Source organism: Aquarana catesbeiana, linkage group LG03, assembly GCF_042186555.1.
Source record: "Aquarana catesbeiana isolate 2022-GZ linkage group LG03, ASM4218655v1, whole genome shotgun sequence".
Classification (NCBI taxonomy): domain Eukaryota; kingdom Metazoa; phylum Chordata; class Amphibia; order Anura; family Ranidae; genus Aquarana; species Aquarana catesbeiana.
The window spans coordinates 322,103,005-322,121,164 of record NC_133326.1 but is presented as its reverse complement, the minus strand read 5'-3'; the positions used below and the strand labels follow the sequence as shown (position 1 = coordinate 322,121,164).

Sequence of the window (18,160 nt, the reverse complement as noted above, 5' to 3'; positions counted from 1 at the left end):
GGCAGAGGACGGAGCCCGCAGACAGCGCGGGGGGACATTGCAGGATCCTGGAAAATAAAAATACACTGGCGCTCAGAAATGATGAAGCAAAATACTATAAATAAATCAAAAAGTCATATGCTGAATTAATCCAGGTGTTCCATAGATAATGTTAATTAAAGATGTCAAATGCTGAAAACAGTCCATAGTTCAAGGGAAGTCCATAAAAGTGAACAATATGTTGGAAGACACTGGATAATGGAATTTTCTTGTAGGGCACAGTATCAGGCTATTCACAAAGGGCCGCTCTTCTCTGGAGTGAAGTCAGCTCAGATCCATCAAAGAAAAAATAAAAAGGAGAGGAGCGCCTCTAAGTAAAACAGTTTATTGCAATTGAAAAGTTAAACGTATCCACTTACATGTAAAAACTATGTTCTGGGTAGGATGATGTATTTCAGAAGAGTGGAGGGACGAGCGCCGGTTCCCAGGAAAGCCCCAAACCTATGCCGCAATCCGGCGGAGAGCCGGGACGGAACACGGCCTGTCTTGCAGAGGAGCGGAGCAGCAAACCGAGGAAGCGGCCTGTGATGTCAGCTGGAAACAACACAACGCGTTTCTGAGTGTGCGCAAGGTCAGTAAGGCGCCTGAAAAAGGAGCGCGCATGCGCCTTACGGACGTCACAGGCCGCTTCCTCGGTTTGCTGCTCCGCTCCTCTGCAAGACAGGCCGTGTTCTGTCCCGGCTCTCTGCCGGATTGCGGCATAGGTTTGGGGCTTTCCTGGGAACCGGCGTTCGTCCCTCCACTCTCTTCTGAAATACATCATTTTTACATGTAAGTGGATACTTTTAACTTGTCAATTGCAATAAACCTTTTTACTTAGAGGCGCTCCTCTCCTTTTTTGTTTTTTCTTTGCAGGATCCTGGGGACATACCGTCAGGGAGGTTACGTGTGCACACCCTCTTATAATTGGGGTTGTAGCTGTGTTCAGAATTAAGCAATCATTTTCAAACTAATGTTAAATAGGAGTCAGTACACACCTGCTATCATTTAGAGTGCCTCTATATAACCTCAAAACAAGTTCAGCTGTTCTAGTAGGTCTTTCCTGACATTTTCTTAATCGCAACCTACAGCAAAAGCCATGATTCACAGAGAGCTTCTAAAGCATCAGAGTGATCTCATTGTTAAAAGGTATCAGTCAGGAGTAGGGTACAAAAGAATTTCCAAGTACTTAGATCTACAATGGAACACAGTGAAGACAGTCATTGTCAAGTGTAGAAAATATGGCACAACAATGACATTACCAAGGACTGGACATCCCTCCAAAATTGATGAAAAGAGGAGAAGAAAACTGGTTATGGAGGCTGCCAAGAGGCCTACATCAGCATTAAAGGAGCTGCAGAAATATCTGGCAAGTATTGGCTGTGTGGTACATTTGACAACAATCTCCCGTAATCTTCATATGTCTGGGCTATGGGGTAGGGTGGCAAGACAGAAGCCTTTTCTTATGTAGAAAAACATCCAAGCCTGGCTAAATTGTGCAAAAACACATCTGAAGTCTCCCAAAAGCATGTGGGAAAATATGTTCTGGTCTGATGAAACCAAGGTTGAACTTTTTGGCCATAATTCCAAAAGATATGTTTGACACAAAAACAACACTGCACATCACCAAAAGAACACCATACCCACAGTGAAGCATGGTGGTGGCAGCATCATGCTTTGTGGCTGTTTTTCTTCAGCTGGAACAGGGGCCTTAGTCAAGGTAGAGGGAATTATGAACAGTTCCAAATACCAGTCAATATTGGCAGAAAACCTTCAGGCTTCTGCTAGAAAGCTGAACATGAAGAGGAACTTCATCTTTCAGCATGACAACGACCCAAAGCAAACATCCAAATCAACAAAGGAATGGCTTCACCAGAAGATTAAAGTTTTGGAATGACCCAGCCAGAACCCAGACCTGAATCCGATTTGAAAATCTGTGGGGTGATCTGAAGAGGGCTGTGTACAGGATGCCCTCACAATCTGACAGATTTGGAGTGTTTTTGCAAAGAAGAGTGGGCAATTATTGCCAAGTGAAGATGTGCCATGCTGATAGACTTATACCCAAAAAGACTGAGTGCTGTAATAAAATGAAAAGGTGCTTCAACAAAGTATTAGTTTAAGGGTGTTCACACTTATGCAACCATATTATTTTATTTTTACTTCCCTCCACCTAAAAGATTTTAGTTTGTTGTTCAACTGAGTTGTACAGTGTATAGGTCATGTTAAAGGTGGAAAAGGTTTTGACATGATTTATCTTAGATAGATAGATATATATCTCTATCTATTACATCACAGAAACCTGACATTTTAACAGGGGTGTGTGGACTTTTTATATCCACTGTAACTATTGTGTTTTGAGTAGAGCAATTTGTTTTGCTCTAGTGTATAGATCTCTATATCCATCATGTTGTTCGGTGTCTTTTAGATCACTGGTACCCAACCTAAAGCCCTTTGGCATTTAATGTGCAGTCATCTATGCCCCTGCAGACAGTCTGTTTTGGTACTTAAACCAATGAAGGAAATTTGTTCTTTAGCCTGTTTTCTGTCTTTGCTATCGTGCTACACAGATGGTGTGTGTATATCCTTTTTGTATGGTGTGGTGTGTGGTGTGTTGTGTGTTTTTTTTTTTTTTTTTTTTTTTTTTTTTTTAAAGCCTTATTTAAGGGACTAGAATGGTGATCCCTAGCAGTCTTGTATGTTGTGTCCCCAGTCTGACTGTGCTACTAGCAGGTAAAACTAATAAAAATGCTTGTGTAGACAAGCCTTAAAGAACGCTGATTATAGCGATGCTGTTCTAGGCTCATAATTCAGTGGTGGAGACTTTTATTATAGTGGGTAAAGCTTGGTGTCATGAACTGCAAAAGCCCCTCGAGACATTTTGACGCATGTCAAGAATAAATTATCAGTGTGTGCTTTTATTGTTTTGTAGTCTTTGGCAGACTTCCTATTTTGTGTGCCACATAATGACATGACACTGAGCTAAAGAGCTGAGAAGCTAACTAAATGTAAAAGAGGAACAAGATAATTTATTTATAAGCAAAAACCTTTGGGAGGTTTAGCTGCTTCTCCTGAGTATGGGGATATCACATGGGACTTTTTGGGAGCCTAGCCACGTACGGGGCCCCGAAAACCAAGCACCGCCTTCAGGATTTCTAAGGGTGTAAATTTTTGATTTCACTCCTCACTACCTATCACAGTTTTGAAGGCCATAAAATGCCAGGACAGTTCACCCCCCCCCCCCCCAAATGACCCCATTTTGGAAAGTAGACACCCCAAGCTATTTGCTGAGAGGCATGGTGAGTCCATGGAATATTTTATATTTTGCCACAAGTTGCGGGAAAATGACAAACTTTCTTTTTTTTTTTTTTTTTTTTTTTGCACAATGTTGTCACTAAATGATATATTGCTCAAGCATGCCATGGGCATATGTGTAATTACACCCCAAAATACATTCTGCTTCTCCTGAGTACGGGGATACCACATGTGTGAGACTTTTTGGGAGCCTAGCTGCGTACGGGGCCCTGAAAACCAAGCACCACCTTCAGGATTTCTAAGGGCATAAATTTTTGATTTCACTCCTCACTACCTATCACAGTTTCCAAGGCCATAAAAACCCCCCCAAATGACCCCATTTTGGAAAGTAGACACCCCAAGCTATTTGCTGAGAGGCATGGTGAGTATTTTGCAGCTCTAATTTGTTTTTGAAAATGAAGAAAGAAAAGAAAAATTTATCTTTTTTTTTTTTTTTCTTTTTTCAAAACTTTGTGACAAAAAGCGAGGTCTGCAAAATACTCACCATACCTCTCAACAAATAGCTTGGGGTGTCTACTTTCCAAAATGGGGTCATTTAGGGGGGTTTTGTGCCACCTGGGCATTCCATGGCCTCCGAAACTGTGATAGGCAGTGAGGAGTGAAATCAAAAATTTACACCCTTAGAAAGCCTGAAGGCGGTGCTTGGTTTTTGGGGTCCCGTATGCGGTTAGGCTCCCAAAAAGTCTCACACATGTGGTATCCCCGTACTCAGGAGAAGCAATGGAATGTATTTTGGGGTGTAATTTCACATATTCCCATGGCATGTTTGAACAATATATCATTTAAGGACAACTTTGTGCAAAAAAAAAAAGTTTGTCTTTTTCCTGCAACTTGAGTCACAATATAAAATATTCCATGGACTCGAAATGCCTCTCAGCAAATAGCTTGGGGTGTCTACTTTCCAAAATGGGGTCATTTGGGGGGTTTTGAACTGTCCTGGCATTTTATGCACAACATTTAGAAGCTTATGTCACACATCACCCACTCTTCTAACCACTTGAAGACAAAGCCCTTTCTGACACTATTTGTTTACATGAAAAAAATTTTTTCTTATGTCAGGGAATGTAAATATCCCCTATGATAGCAATAGGTAGTGACAGGTACTCCTTTTTTTTTTTTTTTTTTTTTTTTTGAAAAAAATGGGATCTATTGGACCCTAGATCTCTCCTCTGCCCTCAAAGCATCTGACCACACCAAGATCAGTGTGATAAAATGCTTTCCCAATTTCCCAATGGCGCTGTTTACATCCGGCGAAATCTAAGTCATGAAATGCTCATAGCTTCCGGTTTCCTAGGCCATAGAGATGATTGGAGCCATTCTGGTCTCTGATCAGCTCTATGGTCAGCTGGCAGAATCACCGGCAGCATTCCCAGGTTCCCTGTTGGTACAGGAGAGCCAGAGAAAAACATGGAAGACAATGGGAGGGGGGGGGACATTCCCTCCCACTGCTTGTAAAAGCAGTCTAGAGGCTAATTAGCCACTAGGTAGCCGCTAGGATTGCTTTTATATGGAAGCCGACCACTGGCTGAAAAGAATGATACCAAGATGATACCTAAACCTGCAGGCATCATTCTGGTATAACCACTCAAAGTCCAGCAACATACCAGTACGTTGCTGGTCCTTGTTGGGCATATATTGTAATCTTCTTCTTTTTTTTTTTTTTTTTTTTTTTTTTATGCAGCCTGTGGGCTGAACGAAAAAAAGATTGATTGGTGGGTATGCCCACCATTAAAATACCTCCCTTCATACACCCGCTTCTAATGATGGGCATACATGCACCATTTATATATGCCGAAGCATAGCGGCATCCGCCCCAAAAGTTAGGAGCGAATCGCTCCTCCGCCCCTGCTGCCCCCATGCTTCGGCATATATCACCTCCGCTGGAGTCACGGCTTTATATATCGTGGGAGCAAACGCTGTTGCTGTCAAGATAAATAAATCTGCGCTGCAGCTGAATGGCGTACCTGAAGACAAAAAAATGGTTAACAATAAAACAGAGTAAACAGTAAAGTATAAAAAATTGCATACCTGAAAAGCAAACATGATAAAACATAATAACAATAAAACATTGCAGAATATAATACAGTAAAAAAGAGCAGAACAATAAAACAACAATTTTGTTTTTTTTGTTTTTTTTTTTTTTATTCCATATATTTTTTTGTTTTACACTTTTTTTTTTTTTTTTTTTTTTTTTTGTAACTTTTATAACTGTAACCGGTTCCAGGTTCGGGTCTCTCTTGGACCTTGAAGAAGGGGACATACCCCGAAAGCTTGTCCTGAAAAATTGTATGTTAGTGCAAATAAAAAAAGTATCACGGACAGTACTCAATTTTCTCGGGAGACCCTGTGAAAGTGTACCTAGTCTGTGCAATGCTGTACCCTATGCTAATACTCAACTAGTGTATGGTAGTGTTCAAAACATTCACCAATGCAAAGACCAGGATTGTCAGGACAGGAGGGACAATAATAGCGGGTGTCATGCCTATATCCGCGCTTGCTGCAGACACGACATCTTTTTTTTTTTAGGGGGGTTCGTTGGGTAGGGGTACTCGGGAGGACATAAAGAAAGGAAAATGCCTCTCATGCAGCCGACTGCATTTGGTTGGGGATGTGAATGGGGGAAGTACGGGTGCTGAAGAAGTGGTGGGTTCCCAATTAGGATTGGCAAATGCAGCAGGAAGGGCATTATGGGCACGACGGGCCTGTGTTTGTCTTCTTGGTGACAGCGGGACTCTACTTGTGCTTGCCACCTCACCAGCTTGAACTGCACTTATGGGACTCGCCACGTCACCAAGTGTTACTGCAGTGCTGGTTTGACTACCACTGGGGTGTACTAGGCCGCTGGTGCTTGCCAGTTCACCAAAACGCTACCAAAAAAACTGTTAGCGATCGGAGGGATCAAGCCTGACTCTGCGAATGCTGCAGTTATGCATTTAGTGTTTTGTAAGTGACAGTGATCGATACTGCACTTGGGCGGGCTGGGCGGAGGGGCAAAACGCAGGTGCTAGCAGGTATTTGGGCTGATCCCGCTAACACTGCATTTTTTGGGAACCCTAAACTGCTGGGGACGCTAGTATAGATCTGATCAGATATTGATCCGTTCAGATACTATACCACTAAGGGAGGTGTATGGTGCGTGCGTGGGTGTTAGCGGTACTGGTGCTAACCTGACGCTGCCTGGGGTGATGCAGACCCTATCTGACCCTAAAACCTAACTTATATTACCGCTGGGCGATCAGGGGGCTAAACCTTTATTAGGTAATAAATGGCGGGTGCCCTGACACTATAAAAAATAAACTAACCAGCGTCACCCGTAACACTTATACGGTGATCACTGGTGAAAGGGTTAACTAGGGGGCAATCAAGGGGTTAAAACCTTTATTAGGTAGTATATGGGGGTCCCTGACGCTATAAAACGCTGACGGCGAACCTATATATTTACCTCCCTAACTAGCGTCACCAGTGACACTGATACAGCGATCAGAAAAATGATCGCTTAGTGACACTGGCGACGAGGGGGTGATCACGGGATTAAACCTTTATTGGGGGGGTTAGGGGGGTACCCTAGACCTAAAGGGGGCTAACCCTAACTGCACTACCACACTAACTGTCACAAACTTACACCAATGCAGTAACTGCTTGGTGTCACTGTGACGGGGGGGGGGGGGGTGATTGGGGGGTGAAAAGTGTGCCTGGTGTGTTTTACTGTGATGTGTTGTGTTGTGCACTCACATTGATGTCTTCTCTCCTCGGCGCCGGAACGGAAAATACCCAGCCGAGGAGCGATGACATCACTTCCTCTGGAAGAATCTCATTCGTGGGGAGCGATTGCGAGGGGGTGACCACGAATGAGTGGTCTCCCCCTCGGCCTGGATCGCTCCCCTAACGAAGCCGACCGCCTCGGGCACCAGGTACGTGATTTTGCCTGCCCGTGCCATTCTGCCGCAGTATATCTGCGTTAGGCGGTCGGCAGGTGGCTATACTCAACGCAAATTCTCCATTTGAACATCGGCCCTGGTCATGTTGTCATGTATCTGCTTGGAGTGATAGCCAACTCCCCCCATGCCTATAAATCCTTACTGGCTCAACCGTTCTATTTTCTGTACACTGTAACAGACACTGTAACTATGATTGCCTCAGGTAATCTTGCAAAGTTCTTAAATTAGCCCACCCAACACCCCCCCCCTTCAGAACTATGGAGTATAAACATGGTTGCCGTTATCTGTACTAACTGTTCTACCACTTGTAATGTATTCTGTGCTGTACTATGCTTGTTACTTTCTAAATATTCAATGTTTCTGCTGCAACAAAAAAAAAATTCTCTTGTTTACCGATCAAAATAGCTCATCTCTAATTTACACATACAACAACATGACTTTGAGGATTGACTTATCCTCTACTCTCTCCCTCTCTGCCAGCCCTTTTCAGATGGGTAGGAGAGGAAGTTTAATTTCTATAACATGTGAATGTATACACTGTGACCCAAACTGAATTGACATGTGCCGCTCAAGGCTCCACCGGGTCCTCTTATATAGCAACCGATTGGAATGCAGACAAGGCCCGAGGTTGTTCCAGTTCTAGACATCTAATGGAAAAGGTCCTGGAAGTCGCACATCTCTGTAAGAGCCCTTGCACACTGGGGCGGTTTGCAGGCGCTATTGCGCTAATAATAGCGCCTGCAAACCGCCCCGAAAGTGCCGCTGCTGTCATCCCAGTGTGCAAGCCCCGAGGGCTTGCACACTGGAGCGATGCGCTGGCAGGACGGTAAAAAAAGTCCTGCCAGCAGCATCTTCGGAGCGGTGAAGGAGCGGTGTGTATACCGCTCCTTTACCGCTCCTGCCCATTGAAATCAGTGGGACGGCGCAGCTATACCGCCGGCAATGCGCCTCTGCAGAGGCGCTTTGCGGTGGTATTTAACCCTTTCTCGGCCGCTAGCGGGGGGTAAAACCGCCCCGCTAGGGGCCGCATACCGACGGTAAAACGCCGCTAATAATAGCGGCGTTTTACTGCCGACGCCGCCCCCCGCCCCAGTGTGCAAGGGCTCTAAAACCCAGTAAGGTGTATGACCGCCTCAGCTCTGTCTCCAACCAGACCTTGCCCCCAACATGTTTCATTCCACCCACGCAGCTTGGTCATGGGGATCCCCATGATCACTTATAAATTAAAAGAACAAAGCATGCCTATTTCATAAGGGAATATATCACAATGTACCAAACCAGTATTTCTCAACTCCAGTCCTCAAGGCGTTCAAACAGGTCATGTTTTCAGGCTCTCCATTATTTTGCACAGGTGATTTGATCAGTTTCACTGCTTTAGTAATTGCCACAGCCGTTTCATCTGAGGGAAATCCTGAAAACATGGGGACGCCTTGAGGACTGGAGTTGAGAAACACTGTACTAAACAAACAGTAAAACTAAATATAATTTGTCGCAGTGGATTTCTGCTCTGTGCCCTTTTTTAGACTTTGCTCTGGGATAGCTGTAGTCTGTCATTTCAGTTATGCTGGGGGGATCATATGCAACTGTAGGTATAGACTAGCGTGCATATTACCAATAATGTTTACATTTGTATTTCATCCCTACAGTGTAATGGAATGTCAAATCGGTTTTGGGGATGGGGTCGTGAAGATGATGAGTTTTACCGAAGAATCAAAGGAGCTGGTCTCCAGGTAACCCCTAGCATATTCTTGTTTTTTGTGAATTAAATCTTTTAAAACCAAACCTGTGTGCAAAGAGGAACTACTAAACAGGTAATCGGATCAGACAGCTGATGTGATAAGCTTTCGGCAGGTACCACTTACCTTCGATCTACAGCACCACCCAAAGCCCTCCAACTGTTTCTACATTTCCTCTTACCAGTGACCTAATCACACAATGCACTGCTTGGGGCCATAGTGTTCTATAACCAAATCTGCATATTGCCACATGATGATGGCAAAATATCTAGATTGGTATTTATACATAATAAATGTATATATAAAAGTTTGTGTATGTATTTGCCTTTATCTATGGTAACCATAACCATGGTTGTACTCTGCAGCTGCTCACAATGCTCGTCTGAGTCAGCCAACTCATTGAAAATTAACTTTGACATCCTATCTCAGTAGTTGGAAATAAGACCCTGTTACTAACCTAAAAAATCTGATAAAAATCACAAAAGTATTTTAAATGCTTACTGCTTTCCCATAATTTTTTTTTTTTTTCCTTTTAATCACTTCCAATGTGCCTTTGAACGTGCTATAAAAACTGACTTGTCAATTCCCTAGCACAGCTCCCTCCCCTCTCCTATAAGTGTCTAACTACCGTTGTGCTGACCTAATTCCTCCAGCCCTCCCTTCACCCAACAATATAAACTTGTATAGTACAGTGGAACCTTTGGATTACGAGCATAATCCGTTCCAGGAGAATGCTTGTAATTTAAAGCACTCGCATATCAAAGCGAGTTTCCCCATAGAAGTCAATGGAAACGAAGATAATTTGTTCCGCATTGACTTCTATTGCATGCAATACCGCATGTGGCCAGAGGTGGCAGGGCGCTGGAGAGCCTCAGAAATACTTGGGGACAGCTTGGCTGAACTCGGAAAGCCTTAGAAACACTCGGGAACCGAGTATTTCCGAGTTTTTCCGAATATTTCCAAACCGTTTCAAGTGTCACCGGCGCCCCCGCACCTCTGGCCAAATGCGTTACTGCACACCCCATTAGCTTGATTTCTGCTCGTGTTGCGAGACAACACTCACAAACCGAGTCAGAATTAAAAAAAAAAAGTTGCCTGTCTTTCAAAACGCTTGTTAACCGCGTTACTCGTTAACCAAGGTTCCACTGTATGTGAAATTACTGCGGTTACGAAGTGTGATGCAGCAGCTAGCACTATAATGTGACAAAATTGAAAGATAAGTTTTGCACAAATGGTTTTTGTGTCATTTTTGAATTTTTAGTCTACACACACTTGTTTATATTTATGCACTATAACATTAAGTCACTGTTTACATGTTACTGCCATTTATGATTTACTGTTCATGCAGTCTATCTTTATATGGTTTGTTGCACCAGTTTCTATATATTCAGTTTATATAGCATACATTTTAGATCTGTCATACAGATATATATTTTTTGCTATCCAGCGCTGCACTTTATTCACTTATAAACCTTATATGTACTTTTCTGGAGCAGCAATGGGGAACACTTTACAGTGTCCCCTGGGTGACAGCTCTAAGTCTGCAGTGGCTGCTATCACAACCAAGGCTTTCAGGTGTCTACAATGGAGTTTTTTTTACAGGTAGATAACATGCATAGAATACATTAAGTGCACAAATTGTATGGGAAGATTTTAGTTGAAATGAATAGTCTGTTAAGTAGTCGGGCAGAATCATTGTAGAAGCTGTGCTTCCTTCTTAGTAATTAGATTAGTAATTTAATTTTTTTATCTTTTATTTATTTATTTTTTTTTTGTTTTTTACCATTCAAGTCTGAGTTGGCGCTACCTGTGTGACTGATAACCTTATCTTCCAAGCGGTTAAGCCCCATACACACAGGCAGAATGTCGGGTGGCATTCCTGCCTGTGTGTGCAGTGGATATAAAAAGTCTACACACCCCTGTTTAAAATGTCAGTTTTTTGTGATGTAAAAATCATTTCAGAACTCTTTCCACCTTTTTGATGTGACCTATAAACTGTACAACTCAATTGAAAAACAAACTGAAATCTTTTTTTTGGAGTAAAAATAAAAAAATAAAATAATGTGGGTGCATAAGTGTGCACACCCTCTTATAACTGGGAATGTAGCTGTGTTCAGATCTAAGCAATCGCATTCAAACTCATGTTAAATAGGAGTCAGTACACACCTGCCATCATTTAGAGTGCCTCTGATTAACCCCAAATAAATTTCAGCTGTTCTAGTAGGCCTACAGCAACATTAAAGAAGCTGCAGGAATATATGGCAAGTACTGGCTGTGTGGTACATGTGACAGCAATCTCCCGTTTTCTTCCTATGTCTGGGCTAAGGGGGAGAGTGGCAAGACGGAAGCCTTTTCTTATGTAGAAAAACATCCAAGCCCGGCTAAAGTTTGCAAAAAACGCATCTGAAGTCTCCCAAAAGCATGTGGGGAAAATGTGTTCTGGTCTGATGAAACCAAGGTTGAACTTTTTGGCCATAATGCCAAAAGATATGTTTGGCGCAAAAACATTGCACATCAGCAAAAGAACACCATACCCACAGTGAAGCATGGTGGTGGCAGCATCATACTTTGGGGCTGTTTTTCTTCACCTGGAACAGGGGCCTTAGTCAAGGTAGAGGGAATTATGAACAGTTCAAAATACCAGTCAATATTGGCACAAAACCTTCCGGCTTCTGCTAGAATGCTGAACATGAAGAGGAACTTCATCTTTACATCCAAATAGACAAAAGAATTGCTTCACTAATAAGCCCTCATGCACACAGGCTGTTAAAAAAAACGTTATGAAAACGCCAGTATCTTTGCAGTGATTTTTTTAAAAACTTTTTTCAGCGTTTTTGCAATAGCGTTTTTGAGCGTTTTTCCGCGTTAGCGTTTTTGAGCGTTTTTTGATCCATTGAAAAAAAAAAAAAAAAAAACACTCAAAAACGCTAACGCGGAAAAACGCTCAAAAACGTCATTCACCAACGTTTAGCATTTTTGATCCATTGAAAAAAAAAAAAAAAAAAAAATGCTAAACGTTGGTGAATGACGTTTTTGAGCATTTTTTAGCGTTAGAGCGTTTTTATAGCTGAAAAATGTCTCTCAGAACCCACTGGTCCTGGGTTTTTTTTACAGCTTAAAAACGCCTATGCCACTTGCAGCTCAAAAACGCCTAGGTGGGCATGAAGCCATAGACTAACATAGACAGGCCTTTTTAAGCTGCAAAAAAAGCTCAAAAAAGCAGCTGTAAAAACGTCCGTGTGCATGAGGACTAAAAGATTAAAGTTTTGGAATGGCCCAGCCAGAGCCTAGACCTGAATCCGATTGAAAATCTGTTTGGTGATCTGAAGAGGGCTGTGCATAGTAGATGCCCTCGTAATCTGACAGATTTGCAGTGTTTTTGCAAAGAAGAGTGGGCAATTATTGCCAAGTCAAGATGTGCCATGCTGATAGACTTATACCCAAAAAGACTGACTGCTGTAATAAAATCAAAAGGTGCTTCAACAAAGTATTTAACCCTTTCCTGCCTATGTCTGACATTTGTTGCTTACATGTTAAAATCAGTATTTTTTGCTAGAAATATATATAAGCAGAGACCCTAGAGAATAAATTGCGCACACTCGTGGAATGACAACATCACTGCAATACCTAAAAATCTTCATAGGCGACGCTTTTTTTTTTTTTTTTTTACGGTTACCAGGTTACAGTTAGAGGAGGTCTTTTGCTAGAATTATTGCTCTCACTCTGACGATCGCAGAGATATCTCACGTGTGCTTTGAACACTGTTTACATTTGCGGGCGTGACTTACGTATGCATTTTCTTTGTTGCACGGGGAAGGGGGCACTTTAAAAAAAAATATGTATTTACTTTTTTAACATTGAGAAGAGTGGCAGAAGGTGGCATGAGGGTGGGAGTGCCCTCCCGCTTCTTAGGATAACAGTCGAGCGGCTTTTAGTCGCATCGGTTGTTATCACTAAAAGAGCCAACCGCCCGCTCTAAAAAAAAAAAAAAAAAAAAGTACCAGCTGCAGGCATCACCCCGGTTTGTTTAACCCCTTCAAGCTATGAATGCAAATTTGCGTACAGTCGGCGTGAAGGGGTTAAGGGCGTGCACACTTATGCAACCATATTATTTTAGTGGAAATAGTTGTGAAATGATTTATCTTTGTCTCATTTTTTATCTTTGTCTCATTTTTTTACATCACAGAAACCTGACATTTTAACAGGGGTGTGTAGACTTTTTATATCCTCTGTATGTCAGTCTGAGCGACAAAAGCCGGCCGTTTGGCTGGCTTCTGTCAGACATGCATGCTGGAAAATCAGCAGCCGACTGACTGACTCCCGATCAGCGTTCTGGTGGCGGGGGGGCCGTCCGCCAAATTTTCAACTTTATATTACCCCATTCTGTTAATTGCCTTGATGCTCAAATGCTGTTCCAAAAAAAATATCGGCGTAATTACCTTTTATATTTTAATTCATAGTTCCACTTCCTGTTTCTCCTCCCGTGGGAGTAGGCGTGTTCCTTGCCTTTCCCCGGCTCCGCACGATGTCCTGGGAGCTAGTCTCAGGCTTCCCAAGATGCAGTGCGGAACGCCATCATGCCTTTGGTGGCCATTGTGATGTCAACCTGTAATTTTTCGGCGCTGCTCCCTGTTACCAATGAGCATGCGCAGGAACGAGCTGTGAATGATGGGAGCACAGCATTCACCGCGTCCCAGAAATAAATGCTTGTGGGCTTTAATTGCCCACAAGCAAGATGAAAACTGTCAGGATCGAATTATATATGTTATTCTTGCGGACAAAATCTGAGAGAGGCGGCAATATTAAACACCATAAGTGAGTATGATATTTTGATGATCAAAGTTTCTCAATAACCAGAAAAAAAAAAAAATGATAGGTCGCTGTATTCCCGCTTTAACTCCTTCCTGAAAGGAGCCTGTGTATTACTGTTCCTCAGCACAATGCTCCGCGCTGATGATATGTTGTTGGATGGCCTCCCTTTGATGGCTGCCAGCCAAGACTTTGCAAGGCTACTTGTTTCAGACCCAGCTGTGACTTACAGCTTTGTACCCCACTAACAATTGAGAGCCAATGATATAGCCAGTGGTATGACATAGCAATGACATGCAGCTTCGACAAAGTTGCCAGATGCAAACATTTATTAAGAAAGAAATGCCTTAGATTTGCAGAGGCCTCTGTAGCCATTAGATTGCAGTGTGCCTCTGTTTAACACTTATAGTATTAAAAGTAACAATAGAAGTGTTAAAACATGGTTTAAGTGGGAAAACTAGTTATATAAGTTCTAACCAAGTTAACCAATTCATGCAGACGCAGCTAAACTTGGTCTTCATATTAAATTCTGAGGGAGGGTACTGTAGATGTCCTTTCATCAGCAACAGTAGAAATGATCAAGTAAATTATAATTTACAATAAATTAAGCCATTCAACTGCATGTAATAAGCTCTTAATACTTGAATACTTTCAGCTCTATCGGCCCTCTGGAATAACAACTGGATACCAAACCTTCAGGCACATTCATGACCCCGCATGGAGAAAGAGAGACCAGAAACGGATTGCTTCTCAGAAGCAGGTACACTTATAGCACCAATGAACAGAACCTTTAAGCTCTTCAGTGTTTGTTCTTGCATAGAGAACATGTCATATATGCCCTTGCAAAGTTAACTAGTACTGCAACCTACTCTACACAGCATGCACTGAAATGCAGAATTCTGTTCTGTAATCAGACAGCTTTTTATTGCGGCATCGATCAAAATGTTTTCATTTATCTATGGAAAATGGTAAATTTTCTGTAACTATATACTATATATGCTATATGTAACTATATACATTATAACTTTGCTTTGTAGGTTTTAGAAAATAAAATATAAATTTGTTAGCGGTCTGAAGTAAGCATGTATATAAACCCTCCTGAGGTACACCAAACTAATCCTTTGTATCTTCCTGCTCCAATGTGTAATTCGCATAAAAGGTCCATCAAAAATCTAGATCATTCAGTTGGTGTATATATAGTAACCGTCTCCTTTCTTGAAGGGGGGACCCACTCTTTTGATCCAAATTTTCTTTATTCTGCTGAACATCACTGTTGTGTAAACAAAATGGTAAAATGTCAATTTAATTATAGGCTATAACACTACAGAATGCGAGAGTCAAACATGGGACATGAGAATACATATGCAAGACCCGTAGCTGCAGATCGTTTCCCTAGACAATATAATATGCTGTGTTTTGGTTTGATGGAATAAGTTTACTACTGTAAGTCAGTTTTACCAAATAATTACATGTTCTCTCTTCTCTTCTGTACATCCCAGGAACAATTTAAAGTAGACCGTGAGGGTGGTTTACACAGTGTCCAGTATCGCGTGGAATCTCGGTCAGAATTAACCATTGGTGGTGCTCCGTGTACAGTGCTGAACGTACTGCTGGATTGTGACATGAGTGATACTCCATGGTGTGTTTTTAACTAAATTCATAAAGTATTTTATGACTCAAAGGACAGAGATAGCCTGGATTCCAGGCAGACATGTGAACCTGTAGTTACATTTTGAACTCTAAAATTTTTTATATATTCTAATAAAATTATGGAAAATCTCATGCTGAGTTGTTACTTGGTCATATAATAGTACATTGCGGCTTTGGTTGCTCCAACATTTAGATAAGTGTTGCAGACAGTTAAACCCTACTATCCTTTTTGAAGATGGAGACAGCCCCATCCTAGCCTCTATTTGGATATGCAGTTGCCTTGGTGCTGCACATGTGATCAACTATGACACCAGCCATTTGAGGTTGCAAGCTGACACTGGCAACTGATGTTATCACCTGAGACATTCCTTGAATGTAGCATATGCTGTGCATGCACCAGATGGCAGCATGTAAATTAACACACTGCAGAAAACCAGCATTGGTGTGCTTGGTTAAAGATTTAATAACATTTATTTAGCATTTCTAACTCAAGCCTTCCTTTGGTAAACTTAAATGGGTGGGTTTCATTCTGCTTTATGAAAAATTCCTGTAAATATTTATTAATGTGTTTCTGTTTAAGAAGGGAAGGGCTACGTACAAGGCATACCTGCTCTCAATTTGTTAATGATTATATATCTAACCAAAGTTGGGAGCATATAGAATTTGGCTAGATTGACACGTCTGTCGTGGATTTCCCCTTGTGTTTTCACTGTGAATTTTAAAAGCGGCGGTTCAGCAGCGATTTCAGATACAGTTTTCGTAAAACTTGGAAAGACAGGTCCACCCCTAATAATGGGAGCTGTAATGTAGCTTTAGCTACTCATGGGACCGAGCCCATCCAGATAAAGAAGGTAATAACTTATAATAGGTACAGGGGTGTGGCGGAAAATATACAAAAATTTTGGGAAGATAGGTCATTTTAATTAGATTCACCTTGCCCACTGGGGTCATTGGCAACGACTTCCAGGCAGAACTCCTTTGGATACACTGCTGGAGGATAGGATATAGTTTATCTTGCAAATAGTGTGTTCAATTTTTCTGCACATAGACACCTAGGTGTTTAAGCCTGTCACCTAGTTAAGGGGGGCAGGCAAACTCTCAGGGGTCGCCTCCTGGGCCAAGGAAAATGGGACCGATTTTATCCCAATTCATTCTGGGGTTTGATTGACTGAGACAAACCGGTTAATAATTTCCAAGGCCGCCGCCAGAAAACGTCAGGCATCTCATGGGTATAGGAGGGTGTCGGCATGCAAGGATAACTTTTCAGTTAAAGGTGGGATCGAAAGACCCTGAACCTCAGGAGAGGCTCGCAAGATCAATGGATCAGAGACAAAATAACCTTGTTGAGGCGTGTAGCTAACACTTTTTAATAAGGATCTTGGCATCAACATTTAAAAGTGGGTCTGTATGAAGAGCAAAGTTCCGGATCCTTACTGGACTTAGGCACCACAACTATAATCGCTTTAGACAAAGAGGACAGTAAGGAGAAAGCTGTCAACATTGCAGATAGAACTTCCTATAACCTAACAGCAAGAATCTCACTGTGTAGAATTTGGCTGGTAAGCTGTCCTACCTGGGGTCTTCCCTGTCGGGGAGCCAATCGCCACCTGGAGTTCTTTCAGGGTCTAGTATTGGTTTTAAGGGGAACCCCTTATACGCCAAAATAAAAAAAAAATAAATGGCATGGATTTTGAGGGGCACTCCCACGCCAATTACGATGAAAGTCGCCGCCACCAACTGGGGGGAAAAAAAGGGTCTGCACCAGTTGCTGGCTCCCACCGTCTGTCCACTCCGCTGTCTGACAGTTCTTAAATAACTAAGGGGTGATGTCGCCAGGTGGCCCTGCCCTTTGTAACATCGACCGGTGCAAGCTGGGTTAATATCACAGGGGTGGCCCCGCCCCTTAGCTATTTATGAACTGTCAGACAGTGGGAGCCAGAAACGGGTGGAGACCTGTGTTTTGTTTTTGGTTTTTTTTTGTTTTCTTTTTCAGGCGGCAGCGCGTAACGTGATTGACACTGGATCTACATCAGGGGCCATCATTTAAAAAAAAAAGAAATTGTCAAAAACTGTCTTTTTATTACTTTTTGAGGGGGGCAGGGATCTGGGGGCCCACTTGTCAAAGAGGGCTTCCAGATTCCCATAAGCCCCCTGCCCACAGATCCCCACAACCACTGGTCTTCAACATGGGGTCAAGGTGTGCTTGCTCGTCCCCCGCCCCCCCCCCCCCCCCCTTTCCTTGCCTGCATACTCTGATAAGACTCTTATTTTCTTGTGTTCAAAGCTGTTGAACTGTGCGTTCCCATAGAAGGCAGTGAGCATTATCCTCATAAAATGCACAGGCCTCTTTTTACATTTGCAGACGCCGCTGCACCGCATATATGTGAACTGGCTCCATTGAAAGCCGGATTGGTTCACATGTCATGCGAATCAGATGCAGTTCAAAACACATCCAATTCGCATATATGTGAACGGAGCCTAAGACCCCATACACACTATTAGATTTTCTGCAGATTTTTGTCTTCAGATTTACTAAAAGCATATAATATGAGGTCAGACCTTAAGAGTTTCAATTTATATGCAATCAGACAGGCCCTTGCACTACATGGTTTTGGTAAATCTGAAGACAATAATCTGCAGAAAATCTAATAGTGTGTATGGGTCTTTAGAGTCCACTCTTTGCAGTGGTGCATTAAT

At 42.4% G+C, this 18,160-nt stretch overlaps 1 protein-coding gene across 3 annotated transcripts in view; it reads left to right on the top strand.

The window, feature by feature from the left end:
• The window catches only part of B4GALT7 (beta-1,4-galactosyltransferase 7), a 42,520-nt gene extending 26,925 nt beyond the window's left edge, over positions 1 to 15,595 (top strand). For all 3 annotated transcript variants that reach the window (XM_073620445.1, XM_073620446.1, XM_073620444.1), the window contains exons 4-6: positions 8,915 to 8,998; positions 14,469 to 14,573; positions 15,313 to 15,595. In XM_073620445.1, the coding sequence (XP_073476546.1) occupies positions 8,915 to 8,998; positions 14,469 to 14,573; positions 15,313 to 15,468 (345 nt within the window). In that variant the 3' untranslated portion in view covers positions 15,469 to 15,595. The remainder of the gene's footprint in view (positions 1 to 8,914; positions 8,999 to 14,468; positions 14,574 to 15,312) is intronic.
• The last annotated feature ends 2,565 nt before the right edge of the window (positions 15,596 to 18,160 follow it).